The sequence below is a fragment of the Mandrillus leucophaeus genome, unplaced genomic scaffold (assembly GCF_000951045.1).
Source record: "Mandrillus leucophaeus isolate KB7577 unplaced genomic scaffold, Mleu.le_1.0 Scaffold275, whole genome shotgun sequence".
Taxonomy (NCBI): domain Eukaryota; kingdom Metazoa; phylum Chordata; class Mammalia; order Primates; family Cercopithecidae; genus Mandrillus; species Mandrillus leucophaeus.
This window is the reverse complement of record NW_012102865.1, coordinates 2827002-2843049: the sequence shown is the minus strand read 5'-3', so window position 1 is coordinate 2843049 and position 16048 is coordinate 2827002. Positions and strand designations below refer to the sequence as shown.

The window sequence follows — 16048 nt, the reverse complement described above, 5'->3', positions numbered from 1 at the left end:
GATCTTGGCTCACTGCAACCTCTGCCTCCCAGGTTCAAGTGATTCTCCTGCCTCAGCCTCCCGAGTAGCTGGGATTACAGGTACCTGCCACCATGCCCACTAATTTTTGTATTTTTAGTAGAGATGGGGTTTCACCATGTTGGCCAGGCTGATCTCAAACTCCAGACCTCAGGGGGATCCACCCGCCTTGGCCTCCCAAAGTGTTGGGATTACAGACGTGAGCCACTGCACCCAGCCTCCCACTCTTAATGCATCTATTTGCCCTCTCCTCTGTTTTACTAACTCATCAGCTTGGCAACCTACAGTTATTTTCTATGTACCTGGCAGATTAGCCAAAAGAATTGTTAGCTAGCATATCAGAAGTGTTCATGTCTCCCATTTTAAAAGAAAAAGTCAACGGAGAAAAACCTTTTCCCTTTTTTCCTTAAGCTATAATTCTTTAAACAGCAATTCATTTAGGGTCTCTTATTTCTCCTCCCAGCTTTTCTTCCGTGCCCTCTAATTTGCCACCGTCTTGCTCTCACCAGCGATCACCTAGCTATCTAGGCAATAAACAGTTGGTGTTAGTGGAGTTTTCAAACTCCGACATTTACCTGTTTGTTGAAATACTCAACTCCCTCAATCCTGGCTTCTTATTTTAGTTGCTTTTATTACCACGGCTTCAACTATACCTCTGTAAGCTGGTAAAGTTAAGCTGGAACTCTACAAACTTATATTGTGAGGTCAAATCTTTATTCTGAGCACCAGACTCCTATATCCTACCTGCTAGGCCTCTCCATGTAGATATTCTTCAGATGTCGAGCCGAAGTTTCTTGAGTTAAAGTAATCTCCTTCCATATACACATGCATTTTATGTATTTCCTTTATCATTGGCTCACATGGAACCTCAGGCCCATCCTCCCAGAGATTCTGATTCACTAGAGGTCCAGCGTTGAGACTAGGAATTTGAATTTTAACAAGAATTCCAGCTGACTCTTAACGCTGGTGATCGAAGGACCAGGTTCTTCAGGAAGAGTTCTGTACCAGGGAGCGTCCTGCAGGTGCAGTGATGAGTTGCGGCTCATATCTAGCCTGAGGTCTGCTTTTCAAGCTGTGTGCCCTGTCAGGGACGGTTTTCCAGTTCGCAGAGGCAAGTTGCTGGGCTAGCAACAGTTCTGTCAACCCTCAGCACTTCTGTCCTACCCACCCTCTCCGTGTAGTCTGTCTCTGAATCCTATTGATTCTCCCCAATCTGTTCCCTTCTTGTCATTCTCTCTGCCACACCTTAGTCCAAGCCATTATTTCTTCTTACCTATTATTACCTTCTTACCTATATTAACTCACAAACCACTTAATTGGTTTCATAGGCTTGATCCTCTCCCCCATCCCTACTCCACACTTCCAACACTTCTCATTCAGTACCACCATAAAGATTTTTAAAGTACAAATCTGATCATGCCATTTCATGTACATGAAACTCTTAAATCATTTTCTGCCATTTTCTGCAGATTATTAACTCCCTAACATGACATGTAATTCTTCTCATGACCAGGAACCTGCTTAACTGACCACCTTCATCTTTCATTACCCGCCAGAGGCACTTTACAGCCAGTCATGCTCTCATTCCTTCAGTGTCTCCCTTTCTTTCTGTCTCACTTCTATGCCTTTGCTTATCTAGTGCTCTCTGTCTTAAACGTCATATACTTTTCTTCCTCCTCGTTTACAGCTGCCTATCTTTTGGAGTACCTGTATTAAATGAGAGGTGATAACAAATAACATCATTGCCTGTGTCACAGGGGTGCTGCAAGGATGAGAAAAAATGATGAATATAGAAACCCTGTATAAATACAGGTAAACATAGTATGTGATGCAAATGTTACTGTTAATTTAAATAGAAATGTAGAAGAGTTTTGTTTTCATCTTATCTGAAAAGATGAAATGCCGTATTGAGGGTATTGCTGTGATTGGTTTGTATGCTGAACAGCTTCTTCATTAACAGAATAGTTGAGTGTTCTGTATACATTGAGGAGGTTTAAATTTGTCCTCAGTTAACCTTTCAGTGATGTGATTTTCAGTAGGTTTTTCTGCTCTAGCTTTCCTTATTTCCTCATATGGTAGGTGCCCAGCAAATCTGTTCAATTCAGTGGTATGGATTTTATTCAGTTATCAACATATTTCTTCCACTCCCTTTGTAGTCTTTGGCTCTCCAGCAAGGGTTGCCAGCTAGAACGACTGTGGTTGTGATCTCACTTTTATGGGGAGGAGGGCTGCTTTCATTTGAGTGTTACTTTCTTTGCTAGATACATTATTAAGAGGATTCTTACAACCAAAAAAAAAAAATTCAGAATTTTAGGATGTTTTAGGGATGCATATCTTTTACCATTTTAGTGTCTTAATCTTTTTGTTTAACTTAGTTCATTGGAACATACCATACAATACCAAGAACACTGTGTTCTTTCTCAAACTAAAAAGCATTTCTTCACAGGCATTTTTTCAGTCTTTTAAGTTTTCACTACTTAAAAGGATAAAAGATTTTTTTTCTTAAAGTTTTCTTGTTTTATTAAAAAGCAAACTATGCCTAATATAAGAAAACCAAATACAGAAAGCAAAAAGATTATTAATCATAATTCTACCTATTTACTCATACTCTTAATTGGTGTGTTCTAAGTTTTCTGCAATGCAGCATGTGGGGAGGGGGTAGAAATGGTTTTAAAACATTTTTGTGTTTAAACATTTGTTTATAAAAAATGAAATGAGGCTGTATACACCATTCAATAACCAGGTCTTTCATTTAATAGGAACATCTTTTTTCTATTAGCAGGTAAAGTTTTTACCACATCATTTTTTTGCATCCCATTGTACCATAATTTGCTTAACCAGTTTTCATTGATGAATATTTAGCTTGTGTTCAATTTCCAGTACTAAAATCTTTTTATATATTCATCTTTTTTGCTGGTGATTAAATTCCCATTGCATGTAGCTTAAATTCTCAAAGGTAGACTACAGGTCAAATATATGTCCCAGTTTGCAATTCTATCATTTGTTTGAATGTCTTCCGTTTACTAGTGAATTGATGCCATGAAATCTATTATGTTAAAAACCATGTTACATTATGGAAAAAACTGTATTGTACCTTAGTTCTCCAACCCCTTTGTTTAGATCACAGTTTTTTGGGGTTTTTTTGTTTTGTTTTGTTTTGTTTTTTACTCTAGAATTGCTATGATGCACTTAGGACAAATGGTCCCAGTGTTTAAGGACATTAACCCTAACTTGAGATAGAATTCAGGCCCCTAGGTATAAGTCAGTATGTTTAGTACCCAACAACAGCTTCCTATCTTTGTCTCTGTGTATGGTAGCATTATCAAAAGAAACGACTGACCAGGAACAGTAGCTCATGCTTGTAATCCCAGCACCTTGGGAGGCCAAGGTGGGAGGGTCGCTTGAGCTCAGGAGTTCAAGACCAGCCTGGACAACATAGCAAAACCCTATCTCTACTATAGATACGAAAAAATTATACAGACAGGGTGGCACATACTTGTGTAGTTCGGGTACTCAGGAGGCTGAGGTGGAAGGATTGCTTGAGCCCTTGAGCCCAGGAGGTTGAGGCTACAGTAAGCTGTGATCGTGCCACTGCACTCCAGCCTGGGCAACAGAGCAAGACTTGTCTCCAAAAAAAAAAAAAAAAAAAAAAAAAAAGAAAGAAAAGAAAAAGAAATGCTTGTAGGTATGTGATTAAAATATAGATTAACTAAAACATATATTGTCATAATACTACATATTTTTAGTTCACATTGGTCTGAACTGTAATCTTTTATTTCTATTTTAGCATTTTGCAATATGATTAATCAATTACTGCATTTTCTATTTTTAGCTTTCGTCTTATCAAATGGTTGGTGAGTTGTAGTGATCGTTTCTCAACTCAGCCTTAATTTTTACCATTTACTACCTTCAGTAGTAATTGAATTATAAATGCCTCAAATTCACTAGGTAGTATATTTCCATTAGATGCTGTTATAAATCATTTATTTAAGGAATAATTAGCTAGAATTTCAGAAACACTGATTCAAATATATGCAAAGAAGTTGAGTTGCAGAACTTATGTTTGATAAATAGTTACCGATGAGCTTTTCATTTTACCTTTCTTGTTTGTAAGAAAATAGATCACTTTCTCAGAACGTAAGTTGAGCAGGTGGCAGTTCAGGAGATGAAGGGCAAAGAGACAGAGTTATCACATTTCTTGCTTTCAAACCCTAAATTTGCTTTTTCATAGTAGTGTGCCCTCATTCATCTGGTTATTATTATGAAGGCATTTTTAAGGCTATCTTTTGTTTAAGTAGCATCTTTTTAACTTTGTCTATCATTAGGAAACTTCGTTGTGTTTTTGTTTTGCTGTAAGTTAGTGTCTCCATATGCCCCATATAAGTGGATATTTAAAACTAGTAATTCAATTATAGTTATTTTGAATAGCTTTTTAGGTGTCTTACGACAATTTCTTGCACAAAAATTTTTTTAGAATAAATGTCAGTACATTCACTTAAATCCTTTAGGGGAATATGGAACATGTAGAAGGTTACTTGGGTCCATTGGATTATTGGCTTAAAACTTTTTGTAACATAATGATAATTAAACCTTATAGCCCAAATTTCATTTATTTTACCAGAAAAACAAATTTACCTTTCTGTATCGTGCTGTGAGTGTAATATCCCATGTTAATTTATCAGTACACTGACTGGGCGTGGTGGCTCAAGCCTGTAATCCTAGCACTTTGGGAGACCGAGGTGGGTGGATCACCTGAGGTCAGAAGTTTGAGAGTAGCCTGGCCAACATGGTGAAACCCTGTGTTTACTAAAAATACAAAAATTACCCAGGTGTGGTAGTAGGTGCCTGTAATCCCAGCTACCTGGGAGGCTGAGACAGGTGAATTGCTTGAACCTGGGAGGCAGAGGTTGCAGTGAGCCGAGATTGCACCATTGCACTCCAGCCTGGGTGACAAGAGCAAAATTCCATCTAAAAAAAAGAAAAAATATATATCTTAGTATGGTTTTAAAAGAAATGATGATAGCTTCTATCCATGTTCTCTTTCCAGGTACCGTTTTGTTTAGTTACCTGTGGACAATCTGCCTTGTCCAATTCAGTAGCCTTGCCACATTGAATTCATTTAAATTAAAATTAAAACTTGAGTTCTTCAGTCAGACTATCTACATTTCAGATGCTAAAGTATCCCCTAGCCACAAATGGCTACTTATTGCATAGCTCAGTGATACAATGTGTCCATCACCACAGAAAGTTCTGTTGGGCATTGCTGTTAAAAAAACAAGTAGCTACATTAAGGAGTAGAATTGAGTTTGGATTAGTTTTGTGCCTTTTTAGTAATAAACAGTTGTTATGTAGGTGTGTTTCCCCAACTTTCCAACTGTTGGAATGAAAAAGTAGAATTCACTGAGAGAGTTTTTATTTTTGACATGTCATTTGCAATGTATACATCTATCAATCAAAGATCTCAGTTCTGCTCTGGCCTCCTTGGTTGAGGGTAAGGTTTATCATTGTCTCTCTGAACTCTTAGCTCATTGAAATTTTCCCTTACAATTCATTGATTAGATTAAGCTGTGTTGATTAACTGCCTTAATCCTTAGCACACACAGGAACTTTTAAATGGCATGCACATCTCTAAGCTGAAATCTGCCATCTAAAAACCACCTGTTGATAAATCTTTCTTTAGGGCAGTGATTCTCCAAATGTGGGAAAGCAAGTTTCTGAACCATCTGTATATTGGCTTCATGTGGTTGCCAGTATTCCATCTGCTAAGCAGTTACCTTTTATTTGTAAACGGTATGTTGAGTACTTGAATATGGCAGACTCTATTTAGTCGTTTAAGTGGCTCCTGAGTTAGCTAAAGGCATGAGGGCAAGGAAATGAGGTACTCTTTATCACAGTATTTTCTAAGACACCTAGGACAACTGATAAAAAATTCCAAGAGGCAGAAGCCTGTTCTTTGTGGGAAGTAGATACTCCAACTATTCATCCTTCCCTTAGCTTTCAGTCTAATCCTCTACCTTGGTCACATGACAGAATAGACAAACTGAGCATCCTCCCACTGAGTGGCAGTGCTTGGCAATAGATATAATGGTAATAACTCTTCTTCAACTATGGCTTGGCTACTGCCTGCCCATCAAATGCATAGTAGTCTGATCGAATTGAGCGTGAAACCATCACTGGGGCAAGTAGTATTTACACTGCAGCAATCCAGCCCAGTCTCAGTACAGTACAGGTGACCTGACATGGATTTGGAGCCTGCAGAGTCACAGGTACATGTGCTTTCATTAAGGAAATAATAAGAACTATTTGGAATTAAAGAGTACATACCCAGTTCAGCAGCCAGATCCTGCCAGATCCTCTCATTTTGTTTTTAATTTTTCTCTTAAAAATGTTTGTGGGCTAAACAAAACTTACCTGCAGTATGGATCCAGCTTTCAGTCCATGGGAGTGCCACTTCTACCCACAGGGCTTTTCCTTTATTTTTATCAGGAATGGTTGTCTGCGCCTCAAAAACAAGTAACGTTTTAATCCATTGTCTTTCCTAATAAGATGGAATTTGGCAGCCCTCCCATTTTTACAGTGAACCCTTGCTTAAAGAAGCACAAGATTACTGTTACTTAATATGGAGCAACAACGCATGCATATTCAAGTACCTATACTCCCTTTCTTAGCATCCAAGATAAGATCATCACAAAAAGAAAAACACCTTTAATCTTGGAAAATTATTTAGGCTGGGCAAAATGTGTGCCTCCATAAAAAACTTCTTTTTCTTTTTTTCATGAGACAGGGTCTCCCTCTGTTGGCCAGGCTAGATAGAGTGTAGCGGCACAATCACGGCTCCCCGCAACCTCCACCTCTCTGGCCCGAATGATCCTCCCACCTCAACGTCCCAAGTAGCTGGGACTACAGGTGCATGCACCATGCTGGGCTAATTTTTGTATTTTTTTCTAGAGACCAGGTTTCACCATGTTGCCCAGACAGCTCTCGAACTCCTGGTGTCAAGCAGTCCACCTGGCTTGTCCTCCTAAAGTGCTGGGATTATAGGCATGAACCACCACACCTAGCCAAAAAATATTTTGAAGCCATACTGCATGTATTGTTGCACAAATAAGTTTATCATGTTTTAAGGCAATGTGCTTAAAATTTTTTCACAGCATGTTAACAACCAGAAACTTAATGTTTTTGCCTTATTTCAACATTAAGAAAGAACACATAAACCCACCCTTTAGCAAACCCATACTCCCAGTTCCCTAATTCTGCTCTAAGTTTGAGGTAAAAGTTGGAGTGCTTGCTTTCTTAGTGCTTTCCAATCTCCTATGGATGTGGTACTGCATATTACAACTTCACATCCACTGATGGTTGTATTCTATTTGCTCGCCTTCTGGAGCACCAGACTATGTTAAGCCAGTCCTTTGGTTGGGAAATGGAATATGTAATCAAATTGCAAATATAGTCTAATTGACCACAAAAACTGTAAAGGAGTCCGATGACATGATTCAAGAATGTGTGAAGTATAAAGACATTCAGCATCAGTGTAGACAGCTGAGAGACAGTGCTATTTGACGGGACCAGCTGGTGAATCATCAGGAAAAGATTGCCTAGCTTACTCATTACTACCAAGTCATAAATCAGGTCTTCTTCAAGAGGCTAGGGGTAAAAGCAGAGGATCATGGGACATGTGGTAGAACTTTAAGCATTTTGGTATTTGTGGGGTTTTTTTAGTGCCATTTGGAGTATTATCTTTGTTAGGAAAAAAAATTGTTCCTACAATCGGTGAATTAAATAAAATCATTTAATCATTCTTTAGGGAAAAAAAATTGTTCCTACAGTCGGTGAATTAAATAAAATCATTTAATCATTCTTTAGGAAAAAAAAATTGTTCCTACAGTCGGTGAATTAAATAAAATCATTTAATCATTCTTTTAAAAGTGTAACAGTGGACCAAGCACAGTGGCTTATGCCACTGTGATCCCAGGATTACACACCACATGTAATCCCAGCACTTTGCTAGACTGAGGCAGGTGGATCACCTGAGGTCTGGAGTTTGAGACCAGCCTGGCTAACATGGTGAAACTCCATCTCTACTAAAAACACAAAAATTAACTGGGTGGTCCAAGCTACTTGGGGGGCTGGGGCATGATAATTGCTTGAACCCAGGAGGCAGAGGTTGCAGTGAGCTGAAATTGTACCACTGCACTCCAGCCTGGGTGACAAACATTGAGATTCCGTCTCAAAAAAATTAAAAAATAAGAGTAATGGTGGTAACTAGAGCTAAACATCTAAACATTTGAGTAGTCTTTGCACTTTTAGGATGGATTTTACCAAGTTTTCTTAAAGCAAATTTATTTTAAAGAGGAACTTAAAGGATAGAGGTAGGGATAGCATGCCAGATGGGTTACAGGTAGGGTTTTCAAAGTATAAAATAATAGTATAAAAACTCAGATAAAATGGGAAAAGATAAAAGAAAAATAAAATTATTGAATAGGAATAGCCTCTTAACCGGAAGAAACCCATACTTTTTTTTTTTTTTTTTTAAATACTTTTAAGTTCTGGGATACGTGTGCAGAGCATGCAAGTTTTTTACATAGGTATACACATGTCATGGTGGTTTGCTGCACCCATTAACCCGACACCTGCATTAGGTATTTCTCCTAATGCTATCCTACCCCTAGCCCCCCCACACCCCGACAGGCCCCGGTGTGTGATGTTCCCTTCGATGTGTCCATGTGTTCTCATTGTTCAACTCCCAGTATGAGTAAGAACATGCAGTGTTTTGTTTTCTGTTCCTGTGTTAAACATGAATTCATCCTTTTTTATGGCTGCATAGTATTCCACGGTGTATATTAGTCACATTTTCTTTATCCAGTCTGTCATTCATGGTCATTTGGGTTGGTTACATGTCTTTGCTATTGTGAATAGTGCCGTGATAAACATATGTGTGCATGTGTCTTTATAGTAGAATGATTTGTAATCCTTTGGGTATATACCCGGTAATGAGGTTGCTGGGTGAAATGCTATTTCTGGTTCTAGATCCTTGAGGAATCACTACACTGTCTTCCACAGTTAGTCCACAGTGGTTGAACTAATTTACACTCCCACCAACAGTGTAAAAGCATTCCTGTTTCTCCACATCCTCTCCAGCATCCGTTGAGAAATCCATACTTTAAAAAAAATAAATAAGATTAAAACTTTTGGTTGCCAATTAAGGTCTTAGTTCTCTCATAATGACTTTATGATTTAAAAAAGTGACATGGATATCTTTGAAGTGTCTTAAAGATGTTTTTATAATAGGAAGTCAATTACGTTGGCCTTCAAAATTTTTATTAACAAGCAAATTGGAGTACAATCTTGGTTGAACTGGCTTGGAAATTCTTATAACTCAGCTCCTCAAAAGTATCAGCTGATTGTGTTGCATTTAGATTCATTCCCTTTCAAAAGCTGCTTAGGAAACAAATTAGTGCTCAAAGCTGTTTACGCTTGTAAATGCAGTTAAAATTGAAAAGTCAATTGGGAAACTCACTGAGATCTTTTGATAATAGCAATGGTTGTTTCTGCTATAATAACTTGAACTGATGAGGCAGGAAAAAACAAATCACGCCAAGAGTTTATAAAATGATATGTGTATTACTGATGCAAATTAAGTGAGCTACTCACATTGTTTTCTAGATTAAAAAGTAGTTTTTTTCAAGTATATGAAGTAGTCAGTGTATTACGGAAGTTTTTGTTTCCTCTGCTACTGCTGCACAAGATATTTTAAAATATGTTTACAAAACAAATGTTTCGAACTGAACTTTAAAACTCAGTCTTTAACTCAGTTTTTAAATTTCAGTATGACTGATGTAACTGAATAAATTAGAGGTACCTATCTAGATGAATGAGCTACAGTTAACATAAAACCGTCATCTTGTATATTTTCTGTATGTAAATTTCTATTTAAAAAATACATAATCGAGTAGAAATTCATGATTTTCTTTGGAAGATTGAATGATGCCACAGGAATGCCATTTCTGTATCAGTGCCACTGATATGTTCTTTAGACTAATAGCCCATTAGGCTAAATATAGGAGTAACTTCACTGAAAGATGCCTTTAATTACCCGCTGAGCAGCCTGGCAGAACTGCAAATTCTGGTTTCCTTGTTAGGAGGGACCTTGAGTGATAATTGGTTTGTTTTTGGTGTTTTAAAATATATTTTTAATTTTCTTTTATGCATTTAACTACTTTTGAGTACCCACTATGTGCCAGGCATTTTGACACTGAGAATATATGAGTAAGAGATATGGTCTGTATTTTTCACAGAACCTACATTTTGTCAGGAATTACAGGCCAGGAAAGAGGCAATTGTAAAATCTAGTGTGATAAACTAACCCAGATGTTTGGGTTAAACAAGGCTTCTTAGGGGAAATGAGAAACTAAACAGGAGATGATGATGATCATGACCCACATTTGTAGTGGGAGTGGTGCTGGAGTGAAGCAGAAGGATTTCAGATCTTGTAGGTGCTAGATTTTATGTGGGGGGCGGGGGAATCTGTTAAGACAGCAAAACCTATGGGATTGTGGGGAGTGAAGAGCTTTCAAGGAGGACACCCAAGTTTCTTCCTTGAGCAGTTGGTGATGCCAGACGCAGTAAGAGGATTGGCTTTGGAGTTGCATGGGGAGAGAGGAAGAGTAGTTAATGTTCAGTATGGTGAGTTCAAGGAGCCAATAGGTACATCTAAGCAGAAATTATATTACATGAATCATTAAGAAGAAACAGTAGATAAAAAAACTTTAAAAGTCCATATTATTCTTCAAATAGATATCTGTTACAATGACCAGTTGTTGAAGCTCTAGAGTACATCAGAAAATTAGTTATTTAATGTAATTTTTCATCTTGTTTTGGAGTTTCTGTATAAATACTAAAAACCCCACAAAATTTAACAATAAATATTACTTTCCATAGCCTAGTTCACAACTTTTTTTATATGCTAAAGAATTTCATTTCATATAAACTGGAGGAGAAACTTACAAATTACTATATTTACATTCAGCTAAATCATTGCTACAGAGAGCTGAGGCAGTGCACTGAGAATGAGACCATTTACTGTTCTGAGGGATTAGCTAACCATCTGTTGGCAACAAGACCTAAAATAGTTTGCAGACAGTAGGGGAGCTCTTTAATAAATGTTCCAGTTACTAATAGGCAAGCTTCAGGTTCTCTGTGCATACCAGTGTTTCCCAGAAAGCTAATCATTGGAATCAGATAGCAGAATGGAACCATTTTTCCTTTGGTGTATAACTTGTGATAACTACTGTTTTTGTCTTATTATCTAAAATGCATAATAATACAACTTTTAATGAAGCAGGGCTTGTGAACTTCCTTTTTATGTCAGTTTACCCATTTTTGAAGATGTATACTTTATTATTAAATAAAGCTTTGAGATTTATAATGTATGTGTTCTAATGTTGCTGGAAATTTGACCTAATCAGATAATAACTGGTAGAAATGTATACATGATCACAATTGCAGTACAAGGAGCAACGTGATAAATAAAATGTGTATTCTATTAAAGTTTCTAGCAATTTCTGAGCTCATTGGAAGAAACAAGGCTCAGATATTTGAGTTTACCTCATGAGAGCCGTTGTTTACATGTGCTTATAATACGAATGTGTTTTGGAGGTGTGTTCTCACAGCTTACAGTAACTGTTGAGGGAACTGATAACCAATTTAACACTTGGTTTTGACAGTCTCATCAGGTCCCACCATTGGCTGATATTATATATTTTTTAAACATTAATATTCACAAGTATGTTAATACTTGATTTCATACCATTAAAGTGCAAATGTGTCATTATCTTTCTTTTAGCCAGACTTTGGAGTTCAAGTAATAAAACCACTGTGAGTTCAATTTTCAAAGCAAAGGATGAATTGCAAAATATATTTTTTTCTGATGAATCAGCTAAAAGTTTTTTTAAAACTAGCTCCTGAGTGGCTCTCCGCTTACTCCATTTAAAAAGCTAAGCAGATTTAAACTGGTTAGTTCTGGCAGACATAAATTTTCAGGTCCACATTCCTGATTCACCTTCATTATAAAAGTAGTGCTGTTTGACTTTAATAATATGGCTTGAACTTATAAATATGTGTGAATATATTCTATATTTTGAAATGTATTAGATATTTGCAAATGTATTTTATATTTTTAAAAAACAATTGAGGTAGCATACTTACACTCTACTAAGTTGGGAGATATAAAAAGTAATATTTCTGTTATTTATGATATATTGAATATTTGTGAGTTGAGGAATTACTGGCTATTGGATCTTGGCAGATTGAATCTATTGCTATATGAAAAATGATTGTGTATAATGCATTTCTTCTAGAAAATAAAATTATCTTGATAAAGTTTTAGTAACTATAAAATGGAAATGTGAAAAATGTTAGATGCTTTGATTTTCTTTAAAAATAAATCTAAATAGTTTTTTTACTTTTTGACTTTTATTAATTTGTATTTTTCTGGTTCTGGTTTATTTTTCTTCAGTAAACATAGCACAATTTAAGAACATTATTTACTGTGTTTTGCGGGGGAGACTTGTTGAGCATTTCTGTTATTGAACCTCATAATATTATAGACACTTTTGCAAGTGTGTACTTCAGGTTTAATGAAGAAAGCACTGTAATGTAAAGGCCAAGAATCTGTAAAGGTAAATTGCTGGGTTCAGTAGTATTTTTTTATATTGTGCAGTAACATCTCTGGACCAAGATTAAAATTGAATAATTAAGTTTTTAGGTTTTGCTATCCTTAAGAATTTAATATTACTGAATATTGAATTAAATTTAAGCAGAAATTATTAGGCCACATTGTATGTTAATACTAATGTTCTTTAGCATTTTCCCTCTATTTCGCAGACTATCAAGGACTCTGTGATTTTACTAAGATTTGTATATTCTTAAAGTGACTTATAGAAAACAAAATTTCTCAAGTCTTTTGTTTCTCTTTTTTTTCCATAGGGGTACCAAAGTCTGATCTCTTGCACACCACATCATTAAGGGGCCATAAAGACTGCTTTGAAAAATATCATTTAATTGCAAACCAGGGTTGTCCTCGATCTAAGCTTTCAAAAAGTACTTACGAAGAAGTTAAAACCATTTTGAGTAAGAAGATAAACTGGATTGTACAGTATGCACAAAATAAGGATCTGGATTCAGATTCGGAATGTTCTAAAAACCCCCAGCAGCATCTGTTTAATTTCAGGCATAAGCCAGAAGAAAAATTACTCCCACAGTTTGACTCCCAAGTACCAAAATATTCTGCAAAATGGATAGATGGAAGTGCAGGTGGCATCTCTAACTGTACACAAAGAATTTTGGAGCAGAGGGAAAATACAGACTTTGGACTTGCTATGTTACAAGATTCAGGTGCCACTTTATGTCATAACAGTGTATTGTGGCCTCATAGTCACAACCAGGCGCAGAAAAAAGAAGAGACAATCTCTAGTCCAGAGGCTGATGTCCAGACCCAGCATCCACATTACAGCAGAGAGGAATGTAAGTAAAATGGGGAGAAAAGTAACAGTTGGGTGGTTTGGGATTTTTATACATTTATATAAATGTGTAATGGGTCAAGAATTTTGCTGTGGAAACGTAGATTTGGTAACAGGTTCACCTTAGCAAAAATGAGGCATCTTAAAACTTTTCATTCACTGGAATTCTGTCTTCTAAGCATTGAAGTTCAGCAGTTTCCATGTTTGTTTTGCCATATAAAATGATTACACTAAATGGAATCAACAGACTGTGAATTGGAACATCCAGGACTCGTATAGTTTAGAAGTACAGCTTCATCTATTGGCTAATATACATTGTCATGTTGCTGATCCCTACAAGACTGATGTAGGCATGTGTCTTGTTGACTGGTGGTGGCATTTCAAAAGCAAAAATCTGACATTTTACTAAAGGCCAAAGGTAATGTGTGCACTTACTGTAAAGTTAGAAAGGGTGATTCATTCTCTCTACATCTATTTCTACAAAAATTTACAGAAGCTGAGGTGATTTTAATTGTCTTGAAATCATGATTTCAGAGCCAGAAGGGACCTCTGATATCTTGTTATACAACTTCTTGATTCTAAATGTGAATTATTTAAGATTGTATATCTAGATAGACAAATTGATGTTTCAAACTGCATATTATAAGCTGTGTAATGCTTAATCAAAATAAGCTTAATGGGTAGTGACTTAACACTTTTTAAAAACTGAAACAGAATAGGAGATACCAGAATTCATTGCACCTACTACTAAGTATTTTTTGGTGAAACTTTTGTTTCATTGGAGGGTGGTGGTGTACTGGAAGTGATTAAAAAAATATGTTTCTGGCCAGGCACAATGGCTGACACCTATAATCCCAGCACTTTGGGAGGCCAAGGTGCGAGGATCACTGGAACCCAGGAGTTCAAGACCAGCCTAGACAACATAGCAAGACCCCATCTCTACAAAAAATTAAAAAACGAGGTGTGGTGGCACACGTCTATGGTTCCAGCTTCTAGGGAGGCTGAGGTGGGAGCAATCACTTGAGCCCAGGAGGTTGAGGCAACAGTGAGCCATTGATCACACCACTGCACTCCCAACGAGGTGACAGAGCGAGACCCTGTCTCAAGACAGAATAAAAATAAAAGTTTCTTACCATGGGTTGTGGTCAGGGTTTGAAAACGTCTCCTCCACACTTAAGAGCATTAATGGTTTAATGCTGGAGTACTGCTGAATGTTGTGTTGACAGTTAAGTGCAGATTTTAAAAAATAGGATATTGTGTTGGTGATGTAAGCTGCATGTTTTCCTAGGTTGTTGTGGTAATAGTGAATACATTTTCATGTTTCAGTGAATTCGATGACTCTTGGTGAGGTAGAACAACTGAATGCAAAGCTCCTCCAGCAAATCCAGGGTAAGAATCACTCTCACTGCTTTTTTGTGTGTGAAAAATTTTGACATACAAAATCACCTACGATAAGACACCATTGGCTTTATCTACCTTTAAATTTGGAAATGAGATATTCAAACCTGTTAGAATTTCCAGAGCAGAAAGAATAAGAAACAAACAACTTTCAATTGCAGAGGAAATACATTTTTCTTTTAGTTTCTTTCTTTCTTTTTTTTTTTTTTTAACAGAATCTTGCTTTATCACACTGGTTGGAATGCAGTGGTGATCCTCCCAAGTAGCTGGGTCTTACTGTCATGTGCACCATTACACCCAGCTAATTTTCTATTTTTTATAGGGATGGGGTCTCACCATGTTACCCAGGCTGATCTCGAGATCCTGGGCTCAAACAGCCCTCCTGCCTCAACTTCCCAAAGAGCTGGCATTACAGGTGTGAGCCACTGCACCCGGCCACATTTTTCTTTTCTAAGTGAAAATGGAAACTGCAACCTCTTACTAACATTTTATTGACTACCCACGATTGCACCAGGCACTGTGTGGGAGTGCTCCCAAACAGTTCTTCAAGGCATGTGATATTAGTCTTTTTTGTTAAATTATAAACAATTTCAAACATATATAAAAGTAGTGAGACTAGTATAGTGAACCCCTTAAGCCATCTTCACCAACTTCAACTGTTATCAAAGGCATAATAATAATCATCTCTACTTGCATCCATTCCCATTGCATTACATTGCATCCATAGCATGGATTACATTGCATCCATAGCATGGATTATTTTCAGCCAAATCCAGCTAACACATTGGTTTTTGTCCATAGATTAGGATTTCTTCTAAAAGATAACTTTTTAAAAAACAGTCACAATCTCATTATCACACCATTTAAATTAATAATTCCTTAACATCATCAAGTCTGATGCTAACACTTAACAATTAATGTTCAGATTCCCCAATTGTCTCCTTTTCAGTTTATTTCCTTTTAGATGAGAAAATTGTACTTCAGAGATGTTAAGTTGCTTACAGAGATCATGCATGCAATCAGTAGCAGATCAAGGATTTAAACTCCAAAGCTTAACCACACAGCCTCTCAGAATAATAAAAATAATCGCAATAATAGTTGTAGAAATTTGAGTG

At 36.8% G+C, this 16048-nt stretch overlaps 1 protein-coding gene across 3 annotated transcripts in view; it reads left to right on the top strand.

The window, feature by feature from the left end:
* Positions 1 to 16048, top strand: part of LOC105543117 (chromosome unknown open reading frame, human C21orf91) — a 31058-nt gene that overhangs the window by 12656 nt on the left and 2354 nt on the right. For 2 of the 3 annotated variants that reach the window (XM_011984888.1, XM_011984887.1), the window contains exon 3: positions 13003 to 13539. In XM_011984888.1, the coding sequence (XP_011840278.1) occupies positions 13003 to 13539 (537 nt within the window). Of the gene's footprint in view, positions 1 to 13002; positions 13540 to 14861; positions 14925 to 16048 lie in introns of all 3 variants that reach the window. The other variant, XM_011984886.1, reaches the window with a different exon arrangement.